We start from the raw sequence: 14,461 nt of genomic DNA on the forward strand, positions 1-14,461 counted from the left end.
CATGCGGTGGGCGGAGCACGGGTTGATAGGCAGACAAGCTGTGCAGGCGTGGACGTCATTGGTCCAGAATTCACGAGTGGGCGGATGCTTTGTTAGAGAGCACAATAAAGGCAGCAGACAACATGGTTTACAAATGCACATGACAGGAGTCTGTTTTTAATGATGCTGCTGCTGCTGTTGTTGTTGTTGTTTTCTTTGTTTCCTACTGTTGTGCAGGTTTTTTTGTATCACTTTTGCACAAACACCGAGTTGCATTTCATTTTTCTTATTCCAAAAGGTGTCATCTTGTCATTTCACACACCATATGAAGTGTTAAACGTGATGAAGGGCATCTGCAAAACCCTTTTTCTTTCAGCGGAGTGTGTGCAAAATGGAATAAATAAATATGTTACTTGTCTTCAGCCCCTAGGAATCTATCCGCATCTATAAAAGGTACAATCGTCGTGATTCACACACATTCCTAAGTGTTAAAACTGGTGGAGGAAGTTTTTATATATCTTCCTTGGAGACGACATGATTTCTGCACACTTCTGAAAATGATGCTGAATAAATCAACACCAAAAAAACCCTCACTGGTCCACCAGTTATTATGATATCTATGACTTAAAGGGACAATCTCCTCATTTCACACACATGAAAGGCAGCCAATGAGTGTCTCATCAGGTCAGGAGGGGGCTTCTTTTTCGGGGGAGGAAAAGAAACAACAACTGTTCAGTAAGGATGATCATCATATCACGATATTCCATCATGTAATCTTACTATTAGGTATTCATAATAAATAGATCAATAATGATACAGAATAAATAAAATAATAAATGATGTATAGGAATGACATACATTAAAAACCTACAGACAGAAAGGAGTGGTAAATGGTCTGCATTTATTTAGCACTTTTCCAGTCTTGATGACCACTCAAAGCTGCTCTACACTACATGGGGTTAAGTGTCTTGCCCATGGACACATCAGCATGTAGATTAGCAGAGCCGGGAATCCAACCCACAATCTTCAAAATGAAAGACGTGTCGCTCTACCACTGAGCTGCCGTCCCCCCCAAAGTCTTCATATCTTTCCTTATGATGAAAATGATAAATGTTACTGGTGTAGGCTGTTTCAACCCTTATGATTATTATAATCATTGCCTTTAGTTTTTGTGGGAAGTCTTAATATCCTTTCTGTAAGAGGACACTTTATGGACTCTTGTGGTTTATGGAGTCTCAAAGTAATGTTTGACTACAGAAAGCACTCAGAGAGCACAAACCTCTGCCAAGGACGCTCAGTTTCCCACATGGTCAGTTCTGGATCATGGCCAAAATTGAATCATTTTTCCCTCGGAATATGGCCAACATATCCCAGAATATCTCTTTATTAACTTTAAAGTTAAAATGCAAACTGGCCCATCAACAAGATTTTCCAAAATAACAAAACACTAAATTACATTTATCACATTTATTAAATGTATTAAATTCAACATTTCAGTTTAAATTACAATTATCAATGTTATTATTGATTTAACCCTGAGGACAGGTAGCATTTAGGCAGCTTTTTTCTATTGCTATGTTGAAATGTACATACAGAGGCGTTAAGAACGTGCAGTATAGAGTGATGTATATCCTTTTTGTCCGCACAGCCTATAGGCAATCTATTGGAAAAGAGTTGTTTCAATTTTCACCAACTATAGAAACACAACTGAGCAAAAAGTACTCAAGTAATCTTGTGAAATTGGAAATATGTCACAGTTCAAAGTTCACTTGGCTCCATTATTTATAGATGAATTTTGCACCACCATCATGTTCGATTAATCGGTCGATTATTTTCTCCATTAATCGATTAATCGTTTGGTCCATAAAATATCAGAAAACTTTAAAAAATGTTGATTGGCGTTCGTCAAGCCTGGAAATGATGATGTTCTCAAATGTCTTGTTTTGTCCACAAACCAAAATGATTGACTTTTAATAATTTCTTTGTTATCCAGAGCAAAGAAACAGAGAAAATATTCACATTTAAGAAGCTTAAACAATCAGAAATCTTGTTTTAATCATGAAAAAAGCTTCAATCAATCGTTTCAGCTTTATCAAGATATCATTTTAACTTTTAAATCACTGATCACTTCATTTGTCCCGGATTGTTTATCACTTGACCGGCTCCTCAAAATGACCCCCAGGTCAGTTCGAGGGCCCGTGTCTTAATCTATAGTTACTATCTATACTTAAACCGACTGGCATAAACGAACACATCCTACCGCTAAATAAAGAAACCTTTATGATTACAGTCACAGCCTTTGTTTCTTCTAAACAACAGATGCTGAACTACACTTATAGTCGAGTGGCACTAATTGCCCGGCCTTCATTTTTAGGGACTGAACCACGACAGTGGCCACAGGTCTGAACCGCATCATCATACGACCGCTACATCCCAGACAGCTGCAGCTGTGGTCACATAAGCCCAACATATTTGCTACAGAGATGTGGAGGTGCTTTCTAACAACATGTAATTAGTCGAGGTCACGCGGTGACTGAGTGAACAACAGTTACAGTACAATAATGGTTTACTGTATTCTATTCAGGACACACAGCACTGTAGTATTTCATATATTTGAATTTAATGTCTGCAGCTGTCAATCTTAAAAAGTAACAAATAAAACCCAAACAACGTATGAAAAGTGGGATTATCGCCAGTAATCGTCACTGTAAAAGTCTTTGGAAGTTCATGTTAACGGCCTTTCGTGGGAATTTACAGCCAGCACAGGAAACTGCCAGGAATTGACGTGGAATTTCAATCTCAGCTTATAACTACAAATGTACATTTGTATTTATAAGCCGTATATGAGCGCCATTAATTCCTGGTCTGTTATGTGTTTGTCATGTGACATAGAAACACACAGTCTGGGATTAAAACCAAGTCGCTGTGGTTCGCTATTGCTCCTGTAATGATTAGCAGCACTTAAAAACGACAAAAACCCAAGAGAGATTAATGTTAAAAAAACAAACAAATAAACTAAAACAAGAGTAAAACGTAAACGTTTTAAATATGTAAGTAAATAAACCTAAAGTGTTTATTGACCAAATAATCCTGGCTAGATTGGCTACATACTATCACACAAACACACCTCATTCAATGATATAAATACATGACATAAATATAATTTATTGGCAATTTGATTCTAACAAAACATCATTAGTACAGCACAATTTGACCTTTTCTCTGTGGAGACATACATATATATATATATATATATATGTATATATATATATATACATATATACATATATATATATATATATATATATATATATACATATATATATATATATATATATATATATATATATATATATATATAGATATACATATCCCACTGTTCTGAAATGTATAATCAAAGACAAAAGCTACACATTATTGCTTTCCTATCCCTAACACTGGAACACACACACACACACACACACTTAGCTCTACACTCAGTTTCTGCTCTAGCACAACTTTTGTCTTGAGAAAGACTTCAAATATAAAAGAGTCCTGAGAGGAAAGGAGGACAGATATTGCACGATTTATATTAAAGACAACTCTCTACACGAGTCGTCCACACTTTGGCATCCGATCTTCTGCTGTTAAAGGAATGTGTCTCATAAAAGATTGAGCTCTCGTCCAACGGTCGTCCTTTAAGTTCCTTCAAGTAGCTTCTGGAGGTTCTTTTGGATCTGGAATGACAAGAATATTACATATGTGAAAACATTACAAACCTGTGACAATGCTGTGGGTGGAGAGGTTCATACAAAAAACAATGGTGAGCTTTTCGTGTATGTTTTAAAAGGTGCAAGAGCGGCAACTAAGGATTATTCTCATGGTCCTTAAAATGTCAATCAGAGAAACAACATCATAGAGAAACAAAGAAAACAATACATACATCATTTAAAAAGCTGAGGCAACATATTATTTTATCTAAACGACTAAAAATGATTATATACTGAGTTATTTCTTGACTGGGTGAAGTGACCTCCTGGATTCATGTTGTCAACTTTGAGAGTTTCTACTAATAATAGTACAAATCCGATTTAAGGCTTTAAATGTGCTAGTAGGTGGTTGTATTTATTTATTTACTTGTGTATTTTGACCTCAGCACAGAGCCAGACTAACTGGTTCCTGATGCTGTAAGCAAAGCAAATCCAGAGAAGCTTCCAGCCTTAGGCTTCATCGTCGTACAGGTGTAACGTGCAAAACTGATTCTTCTCATGGCAAAGTATGAACAAAAGAGCCAGGAGACTTCTTTTATTTGACTTAAGGTCAAGGGTTTTTATGCTCTCCCTGTGTGTGCGTGGGTTTTCTCTGGTTTCCTTCTACAGTCGAGAAACATGCAGATTTGGGGATTAGGCAAATTGCAGTGAGTGAGTGAGTGAATGAGTGTTTATTTGTGTTGTTTCCCTTCTGTTTGTTTGTGGGTGTTTACGTTTTGGAAAGATGATTAGCATATTTTTGACAGTGAGAGACACCCATATGTAAGTGAATGATTTCTTTTGGGGATTTATCTTATTTGAATCTTAAATCAATGCATTTTATTGTATTCAAGATTTATAGAGTCACTAGACAACATTTCCATGTGTGTTACTGTTTTGTCACAGACAGGTACTTTTCCCACAGAGATAGAGTTACAATATGAAATAACGGGATTCTCGTCATTGTATTGGACGTGGAATAACCCGCTTCCTTTGTGTCGTAAGTTGGATGGAAAACTACATCTTAGTTGCCAAGAGGGTAAAATAACACAAAGTCAGTCAGTTTGAGCATCATGATGACAAAGTTCAAGACACAATGTTGTCTAGTTCAGCTTTAAAATGTTTCAGTTACTTCATATTTCCATATATTTTGTTTTAAAATTGTATTTATTTAATTGGTTTAATTTCTCTTCCACCACTTGGTTCTTGTGTATTTGTCTCACGCTGCTTTACCGCTCACATTTACTCTCTCTGTCTCAATGTCAGCTTGTCAGTCCCGACCTGAATGAAAAGAGAATTATAAAGGACGTTTAATTGAAGGATAACTTTTTTTCATCACCTGTAACATTATTTTACAGAACTGGTCTGATTTATACAGCAATACTTCAGCGATTTGCATGTAGCTTTGTTCTACTAGAATAGGGGTAGTATTTTATTTTATTTAGCTCATACAGCTTTCAAGGATATTTAATATAAGTATGTAAGTATTTTGTGCGCACATTATATCTATAACCTAATATAATAGAGTTTTTTTTCCACCTTATTATGTCTGGGGCTCTGTAGATTGTGGGTTTCTCATGTTAAATGTGTGTAAATAGCCATGGTTTATTGTTTAATGCATATATTAAATATAATATTAGTGATGTTATATCATACAGGCTATTAAAACCGGACAAACCTTTTCTATCTTGAACAGGTTGGTGGACAGCTCGCCATAGAACTCAGCGTTCAGTTCACCCTGGGACCTGTGGCTCAAGGCATGCCTGCAAATAGATTAGCACTGTGATGACACACACACACACACACACATCGTCCGCGTGGGGAGGAGCACTCTATCTTTACATCTTCTCAACACACTGTGGTTTACGCTCTTACTCGTTTCGAATGCGCTCCCCCATGGATATCAGGGAGTTCAGCCGGTGCTCAAGAGCCATGATCTTGAAAGCCATGTAACAGGAGGACAAGACGAGAACACTGACTCTGTCCGGACACACAGACACAGTGAGAGATGAATATTCAGACTCCGTCAGGACGCGGTGTCTCTGAGACGTCTCACAACTCATACTCTTACGTCATAGAACGGTACTCACATCACCAAGTAGATGAGGAGGATGGCGAGTAGCGGCATGGACTGTGAGGATTTGTCTCTGAATATGACTCCGTGGTCAGTCTTGGCCGTCCCTGGATATAACATAATATTTCAGTTGTAATAAAACTGTATTTTACATTATGGAAATTAAACAAAGTGGAATAATAAATGATGTTGTTTGCACACATGAAACAAAAGGAGTATAGTTGATTTGCGTTAAAGGTGACATGAACATATTACTTTTAAAGGGATAATTCCGGCTGTAACTTAACAATAGGCTCACCTAAAGAAATCCATGGCGGCTACAGAATATCTTAAGAATATTGTCACTGTTTGTGGGAACACGTGAGCTGCTGGTCGACTTCTGCCTTATTCAGTGACCTTGTTTCACTTTATAGTCCATACATTGAGCTGGGACACATCAGTCATGTTGGAATAGAAAAGGGTCTTCCTCAAACTGAGGAAAATCTTCCAAGAAGTGTGGAAGCGGTTATGGCTGCAAAAGAGGGACCAACTCCATATTCAAGTTAAAATAAAAGAAGTATTTGAACACATCATTACAGTCCCTGTTGGTGTAATGGTCAAGCGTCTGAATACTTGTGTCCATATAGTGTATCACAGACTGGAGCAGATGTCATTTTATTAGGTGAGCCTTTTGTTAAATGGTTATAAAATCAGTTTTGCACCAAGAACCAACACAATAAATTATAATATAATGTATAATACATATATATATATATATATATATATATATATATACATATATATATATATATGTACAGTACTTAACACATTTATTAGACCACCACCCAAAATATATTTTTTTTAATGATTAGAATTATATATATAGATATATATATATATATATACATATAATATAATTATATATAATAATTATAGTATAATTATTATTGTTATCCATGAATTTTCAAATGTACTGTTTTACAAAAACATGGTGAAGTGCATTATTATTTCTTGATTAAGAGGTCAAATTACAGTTATTTACGACTGTTTTAGTGCTTGAATTTTATGCTTGATTCTCAGAGAAGAAGCCCAGCGAGCTGGCTCACACTTGGGCATGAAAAGGTGAATTGAGTTTGTTATTTATTTATATAACTATAGTTTTTGAATATATAGATTTCTAAAACATTTATGTTTTCTCATTTTTATGACACATATGTATGGATTTAACTTGGTGGCAGGTGCACATCTGGGGATTCTGGTGTTTGGAGACAACCTCATACAACCACCCTCCAAAAAACCCTGAACTATTCATTGAACATACAAAAAAGGAAATGATGAATACATTCAGGTAGTAAGAAAGCGTCTTTTCACTCGGGTTGTTTCAGTACCGTTGTTGAGGGCCGCTCTGTGTTTCTGGCCTGGAGTCTGCAGGTGAACGTCTGCGTGGACTGAAACCTCTGTGCTCTTCGTTGCACTGAGGAACGCGTCTGGGACGCTGGTGAAGTCTGCTCGAGTAAACACACACACACACACAGAGCGAGAGAACCCATGACACCAGAGCAAACATTCATAGGAAACCAAAACATCCTCACAGATCACGACTATGTTTCGCTTAGAAATGGAAAAACACTGTCTCGCTGTAAAGACTAAAAGAAAAGTAATAATCTGTAGATTCCATCGCTGTTGTGCGACCAGTTGTTTTCACACGGACAAAAAAGCAAAAGGTCAGATTTCACTTGGCGTCATGCCAGCGTGCATGTGCCAACTAAAGACCGTCTGAGCCGCACTGACACCAGACACCCTGAGCACATATGGACAGACGTACAATAAACTAAGTTTGCTTTGTATACGTACACATAAACTGTACATGGGTGTACCTTTCCTCCAGTGTGCCAGGTGACGCTAAACAGGAAGTACGGATATACAGAATGGAGGCGAAAGGGCAACTCCACTGGTTACAAAAAGATGTGGGAGCCTATTACGCACTTTTAAATCGCCTTTAAAGACACACCTCTTCTCCTTGGCCTTCACTTCAGAATAAAAATAGTCAACTCAGACACTTCTGTGTAGTTTTTACTATTTTACTATTATTTTAGCTATATTTTTATTGGTTTTACATTTTATACCTTTTATGTTGCAGTGTTGACTTGATTTACAAAGTCAGAAATCCTTTTCCTGAGAAGTTAATGGTCTCAATCAGTAGTTTCAGGCATTTTTAACAGACAATTATGTCCATTTATAACTGAAAATAGACAATAAAGCATAAAACTTAGGAGTGGACACCAGTTTGCTTCCGTTTCCAAAACGTTACCATGGCATTAGCCAAATCTCAAACCTTGAGGCTTTAAAACGGGACTTCAGCGTCTCATGGGTGACGTTACTTGTGTGGTATGATACTGAGGGAGCACACACCGGTTAGTTTGTCATAATCCGGAGTCCGAGACCCAGAGCTGCTGCTCTCCATCATCTCCTGCCGTCTCTGCTGCACGACGCCGTCCAAGTCAGAGAAGTCTCCAGAAAGATCCTGCGGTGCACACGCAGAGAGGGCATTGTAATGTACTGTATATGAACAATAAATACACCCAGTATAAACATCCCATAAATAACATATACACAAAGATCCCCGACCTACCAGGGGAAGTGACGACGGGCAGCTGGCGCTCAGGCTGTTTTCAAAGGAAGAATTAAGAACGCTGTTACATTTCTTCTCCACCTGGAACGACAGCGTTTACATTTCAGTATGCAGAATTTAGAATATTTAATTCTTTTTTTTTTTTTTTAACAGTGTCAGACGGTTCCTTGACCGCTTCTTTGGCAGAAATGAGTCACACATGGCTCTTTCACTGCTGAACTGTCCTGCTGTTTGACGCAAAGCAGGTTGTGGAGACATTTGACTGAAAACAATACACACCAGTCGTGCCATGGATGTTTTAAGTGATGACATTAATCGTATTCGTCTTATGAACGGTGCTGTTGTTGTGTTAAATTGTATTGTGATATTGTGATCGTGGGCTACAGAGTTCGTCTAATGCAGCGAGACGTTTTCTCAGTCTCAGTGAGTTCTTACGCACTTTTCCAACACACTGACACCACACACAGATTAGATTAGGCAACTGAGAGTAGAACTTTCCAGAGAATAACAGGAATGACTTCTGCTGACAACTGTGTCCACACACACAGCTCCTCTGGACAATCTCTGGAGTTCAGCACACACCATAAAGCAACTTATGCACCTGGGTGACTTATGTTTCACCCTGAATTACTCAGTGGTCCTATTTTTGAGTCAATTGTCCCTTATTCATGTAGTTAACGTACACATTTCTGTTCTTAGAAACTTGACAAGTGCTTTTTTTTCATGAAAAAGTTGCGTTTTCTGTGCATTTATAATTAGTTCATATATCATTTTTTATTTAAAATATGCAAGTTTACTGTAGTTCAGAAAAAAAATGGAGATTGGTGGGACAGAGGATCAGTGTTCAGCAATCCCATGGATCATATGTTATACTTTAAAACACTTACAATTTAATAATACTAAAGATCAGCCAACCTATTTACATTCATTCAAGCAAGAATGAGCAAAGAATGACCGGTAGATGAATTGGTCATCTATAGAAAAGGTCGCTCACCTCCAATTGAATGCAGATGGATTTCAGAAGCTTGTAGGTTGTGTTTCGGGAGAGGAACGACACAAACACATGCTGGGAAAACATTTACATTTACAATCACTTTCCAGGTGTTTCATGTCGAGTTGTGATGAAAAAAGTATTTTCTCAAAGGCCATCCTCTTACCTGATCACTTGCAGTTTCAATCACAAGGGCATTTGGCACTAATAACGCAGTTTTGGTTTTTTTGATAAACGTCACGGACACGACAGGGATTGAAATCTGGAGGCGAGATGACGATTAAAAAAAAAACAAACAAAAAACACTGAAGAGAATTCATTCCTTAATCCCGACTGCAGCGTCGTACCTTAGTATCTCTGCCAAAGACTTTGGAGTGGAAGCAGATCCAGTTATCAGAGACAAACATTTTGCCCTGATATAACATATCTTTCTGCAGGGCACAAGTGTAACCTGTCGGCACATGCAGCATTTCACGTTAGGATTAACAATCTTACATTTCTGTGCCGGGGATTTTAATCTCACTCACACCTACTTTGCTTGAGTGACTCATCTCTGCTGACTTCTTTGAACAACTTGTGATAGTGTTTATTTGTCTTTGACAACTGGGGAAAAAAAAAGAGAAAAAAGGTCATTTTTGGAAACATGTGTAAAATGTGATTGGCTGAAATGTAACGTGTTCATACCTGACCGGGCTCCGATTTGCTCCTTTGAAACTTTGCGTCAAAGTCACTTGGGCTCAGCATTGGGGAAAGTTGCTCCACAGGTTTCAGTCTGACAAATAAAGAAACAATAAAAAAAAAAAGGTCGGCGTTAGCAGTCGAGTGCTATGGCAACAAGACACGACAACTGGACGAGCAGCAGCAGCAGCAGCAGCGGCAGCGGAAACTTTATACACGACGTTAAAAGTCCGAATTTGTAAATAAGTGGGAGAGTAAAAGTCTTCCATGTGGCTCTGCAAGGTGTCACCTGTGTTTATGCAAGTGCTGCTTACACAGCAACGGCAACATCTGTAAACAGCTTCTCAGTCATGCAGGTGCACGCTCGCTATGAGGAGTTCTACTGTCGTGCTGTGCTGGAATTAGAAATAAGAAAAACGCCACTCTTGCGATGCCTCCATCTCTCTTATGCTATACTGATATCACAACCACGAGTGTCTAACGATAACATCCGTCTGATACGGTCCTTTCTAAATCTTTTAAACTTCTGCGCTGTCACGTCAAAGACATTATGTTCCGACCGTAAAACAAACACTCCGCTCCTACAATGGAGAAATAAACAGCACACATAATTAGTGTCATATCGACTCAGGCCTCACATTAATCAAACACATTTATTTATTTATGCTTGTGCAAAGATTGACTCTATATAGTAGAGGCAGGAACAATTCCAATTGCCACCAGGAGTTTGTTTTTCTCCCAACACCGGCTTCTAAACAAATGGAAATAAATTTTTCCTTTTTTATTCCAATAAAACATTTAACATTTAAAATCACCAATTCATCTGTAAAGGTCGTCTCTTTTTTTTTGTCTTAAGAACTTAAGTAAATAATCAGCAGAAAATCCAGTCTGTCTTCACATGTACAAATATTTACATTTTGCTGTGTTTATGCCTGCGGCTAACAGCTAATCCCGAGTGTGTGTACGACTGTCCAAAAATCCAAACATGTTTTCATTTATGGCATTAAGAAACATGGAAAAATCTTTTTTTAAAAAAAGCTAGAAGAACAGTTAAAAAAAACAAAAAAAAAAACAACAAATATACGACTGATTTTTCCGTAAATTGACCCACCGGTTTATCCGTAACACTGTAAAACCCACAACCAGAGGATGAATGACAACACAGTCTCTTGAACTATTCCACGAGGAAGTGATTGCAAGTGATCTGGAGTTACGCTGTACTGTATATCTCTATTTCATGTGCATGGAGAGATGATTATGACCATCGCAAAACACAGTGAAAGTCTGGCAGATTATGCAGCAGGGCGGTGTGCAAGTTACTAAATATCAAATCCCAAAACACTTTTGGATGTTTGTCCCACAATTACCATGAAACTTAAGAAACATTAAGACGATAGTAGAAGGGATGCATGATCTTGGACTTTTTGCCGAGGTCATTTAGTCACTTCTGTAGTGAAATGAGCATCAATATGTTGCATGCTCGTGTCACAGCAGATGGAGATAAACACTTTGTTCATTGTGCAAAATAGATAAACATAACAGTTGGTGAGAGAATCAGCACAGAAAGCACCTATAATATATTTTAAAGCCAATCCCAGCCAACTACACTGATATTGTGTTGATAATATTATATTTATATATCTTTGTTAACTGGAAAACAGCCTATGCTGCATCTTCATATGTGTTGATGCTGTTATCATCGAGTTTCTGTTTTTTCCTAGTTTTATTCTTGTTTTTGTTACCTTATAGTCAATGCACTCTTTCGTTTAGTTTTAAAACAGCGGTGTGACAAAGGGCTGCAGATCTAAAAGAGCCAAAGTGGCATATTTACATGCTCATGTCCTGACTAATAAATAATAAAAAATAAATAATTAGTAATACTTAACGCCAACACCATTATATCATATGTATAAGTAGTGGGTTGGTTATAACACATTGCAATAAGGTTGTAATCTGATTATAAATCCGTTACTTATCAGATTATTATAGTATTTGTCTGTAACTGAGCAAACCAGTGGAAGCTGTTGTTTTAACATTTAATAACAATAATAATGTGATAATGACAATTTAAATAATAATAATAAAAAGCTTATATGCACCCCAGGCCGGTTGTTTTCCTCCTGCCTTCAGATGGATCAGACTCGGTGTCCACGCACCGCGTGGGATCTGTTTTTGACCTTCCACGCCTCCTCTGTCTCCTCTCCACTCCATTCTCCGGCCCAGACCTGGACACACAAGACAACACCGTGATCAGCTGCGTGTGACTCACCTGGAAACAGGCCAACAGACGTGTCAAAACAAATGGATTTTACATACACACACACACACACACACACACTGTTCTTCCCTCCAAGTGACGCACAACAACACATTCAAAGCAGAAACTTAATATGAAAACTTTCCACCTGTACATGAACCACAACTCCAGCCACGTACGCGTCACAGTCTTATTTAGTTAAGAGTGAGTTCAATGACATGCATGCAAATCCCCACAGTGTCTCGGGCCTGGTCGCGTCCTCTTCAGCTGGGAAGCAAACCAGGCCCTTCCTCTCCATCTTATCCACTTACGTCGGCCGATTCCCACGGGAGTTCAAGAGTTGCTCCGGTGCGGACAGCGGGGTCAGAGGTCTGTCCGCCGGCTCGGTCATCAGTACCATCTGTTAAAGTTCATATCTTGCACCTCGACCCCATTTGGTTTCCCGCCGCAGCGCCGCATAGAATGTATGGAGCGTTTGGAACGGAAAGTTAGGGAAACAACTCGACTCCTCGGCCCGAGACAGAGGAGGAGCCGGGAAAAGGGGGAGGGAGCAGCTGGGAACACCAGGAACAAGGGGCTGTGGCTGATAAAGCACCTGAAACCTGACGTAAAAACAATCTGTCTCTGATAATCTGTCTCTTTTTGATTAAAGACTGATCGTCTTTGCAAGCGAGCAAAACTGAACCAACACACGGTTATGACAACAAGTTTGGACTGTGCGTAAAAACCGTGCGTAACGGTGCGTAATTGTCCTTTTTTTATGAAAGTAGCACTTTTTTTGTGCTACAGTGAAGCTGTTCGTCTGCGTCCTGCACGTTTAAAACTTCAATAAACGTCAATGACTCTCTGCTGTGTACTGGAGAGACGGGTCCAGCAGGGGGCAGCAGAGCCTTGATGATGTAATGACAGTGAGAGTTTTCTTTAGGTGAGTTTTTCCCTCACGTGACCCTGGCAACAGTGACAGAACATTTTACTTCCAGGAAGTGATGAATGCCATCAAAACACAACGGATAACAGTGGTGGGAAGTAAAAGAAAAGAAAGTACATGACTCACTGCATTAATACATGAGGTTATATATGTATATGTATATGTATTGAGTTATATATATAACTTAAACACCCAAAAGTTAAAATGCAGAATACTGAAAGAGATGGCTGAGGGATGATCATGACGGATTATAGGCTAATCTGCACAAGTACGTTTTAAATTGGGATTTGAAGGACAATATTGTTTTCGGATGTGGAGAGGGAGTTTAATCCAGTGGGAGGGGTGGAAAGGCTGAATGACCTTACTCCTGTTGTGGAGCGGCGGGCAGGTGGTGTGGAGAGGAGGGAGGCTGAGGAGGAGCGATGAAGGTGTGTAAGTGTGGAGCAGGTCAATGAGATATGGAGGAGCTAAGTTATGGAGGGCTTTAAATGTTAAAAGAATCTACTACTCACCTACTGCTGTGTACAGTACCTCACTTTTTACCCCCAGACATTTCAGATTAGTCTGCTTTAAACGTGTAAAATTGCAATATTAGCAGTGACAAGATGATCCTCCCCTGTGTGAGACACTTCTGCTGTATCTACCATTAGAAAATAAAACCCAGCCAAGTGCAGTCGTGCTATATAACTGCAAATGTGCAATACACTCCCAGAAATGATGCACTGTGTATACATATTCATTGTATTTAACTGTATTTTTATTGTGCACATATTCTATAGCTTTCCTTTTCTTATTATTCATTCTGTTTATTACCATTCGTATCTATTCTGCTGACTCCAGCAGCCTGCACAAAAATTCCTCCGTGCGCGTGCAAATGTCAAATAAAATGCATTTTTTTAAACCACACTGTCCCCATTATTTGTGAGCCCTTGCTGCATTTTAGAGATGAGCCGTTTGTAAAGAATCCCCCCCCGTTAAACCTCTCGGACGGTTTCATTAAACTATTAGAGGCCTAAAGAGGATTTCATCTCATCTACATGAAACTGTCGCCGTCTCCATTTCAGCTCCACAACCCCCAGGAGTCGCTGTTGACGTGCGTAATGAAAACATCACTCCGGAGTTCAGCAGAAGACTTGTCAGACTTCATTAAGTAGCCAGGAGACAAAGGCACAGCCAGCGACTGCAAGCCAGCAGCTAGTTAGCCTGTCATTAATC

General features: G+C 38.8%; 1 protein-coding gene across 1 annotated transcript; it reads right to left on the reverse strand.

Annotated features, from left to right (window-relative positions):
- Positions 1 to 3,292: 3,292 nt before the first annotated feature.
- LOC122787067 (GRAM domain-containing protein 2B-like) lies at positions 3,293 to 12,843 on the reverse strand. Its single transcript, XM_044053629.1, has 14 exons — positions 12,630 to 12,843; positions 12,161 to 12,286; positions 10,068 to 10,155; positions 9,917 to 9,986; positions 9,731 to 9,834; positions 9,550 to 9,645; positions 9,387 to 9,458; positions 8,393 to 8,473; positions 8,173 to 8,284; positions 7,149 to 7,265; positions 5,798 to 5,888; positions 5,583 to 5,687; positions 5,386 to 5,470; positions 3,293 to 3,695 (listed from the first exon to the last, which is right to left on the reverse strand). Exons 1-14 carry the CDS (start codon positions 12,716 to 12,718, stop codon positions 3,657 to 3,659), a joined length of 1,275 nt encoding a protein of 424 aa, XP_043909564.1. The 5' UTR covers positions 12,719 to 12,843; the 3' UTR covers positions 3,293 to 3,656.
- Positions 12,844 to 14,461: the final 1,618 nt, after the last annotated feature.

Source organism: Solea senegalensis, linkage group LG21 (assembly GCF_019176455.1).
Source record: "Solea senegalensis isolate Sse05_10M linkage group LG21, IFAPA_SoseM_1, whole genome shotgun sequence".
Lineage (NCBI taxonomy): Eukaryota > Metazoa > Chordata > Actinopteri > Pleuronectiformes > Soleidae > Solea > Solea senegalensis.

Excerpts from the sequence above, each read along its gene's own strand:
- LOC122787067 (XM_044053629.1), bottom strand. The coding sequence starts at position 12,718 with ATGGTACTGATGACCGAGCCGGCGGACAGACCTCTGACCCCGCTGTCC. Across the intron at positions 9,835-9,916 it reads AGATGAGTCACTCAAGCAAA|GTTACACTTGTGCCCTGCAG; the intron begins GTAGGTGTGAGT and ends ATGTGCCGACAG. Across the intron at positions 9,459-9,549 it reads TTGAAACTGCAAGTGATCAG|CATGTGTTTGTGTCGTTCCT; the intron begins GTAAGAGGATGG and ends ATGTTTTCCCAG.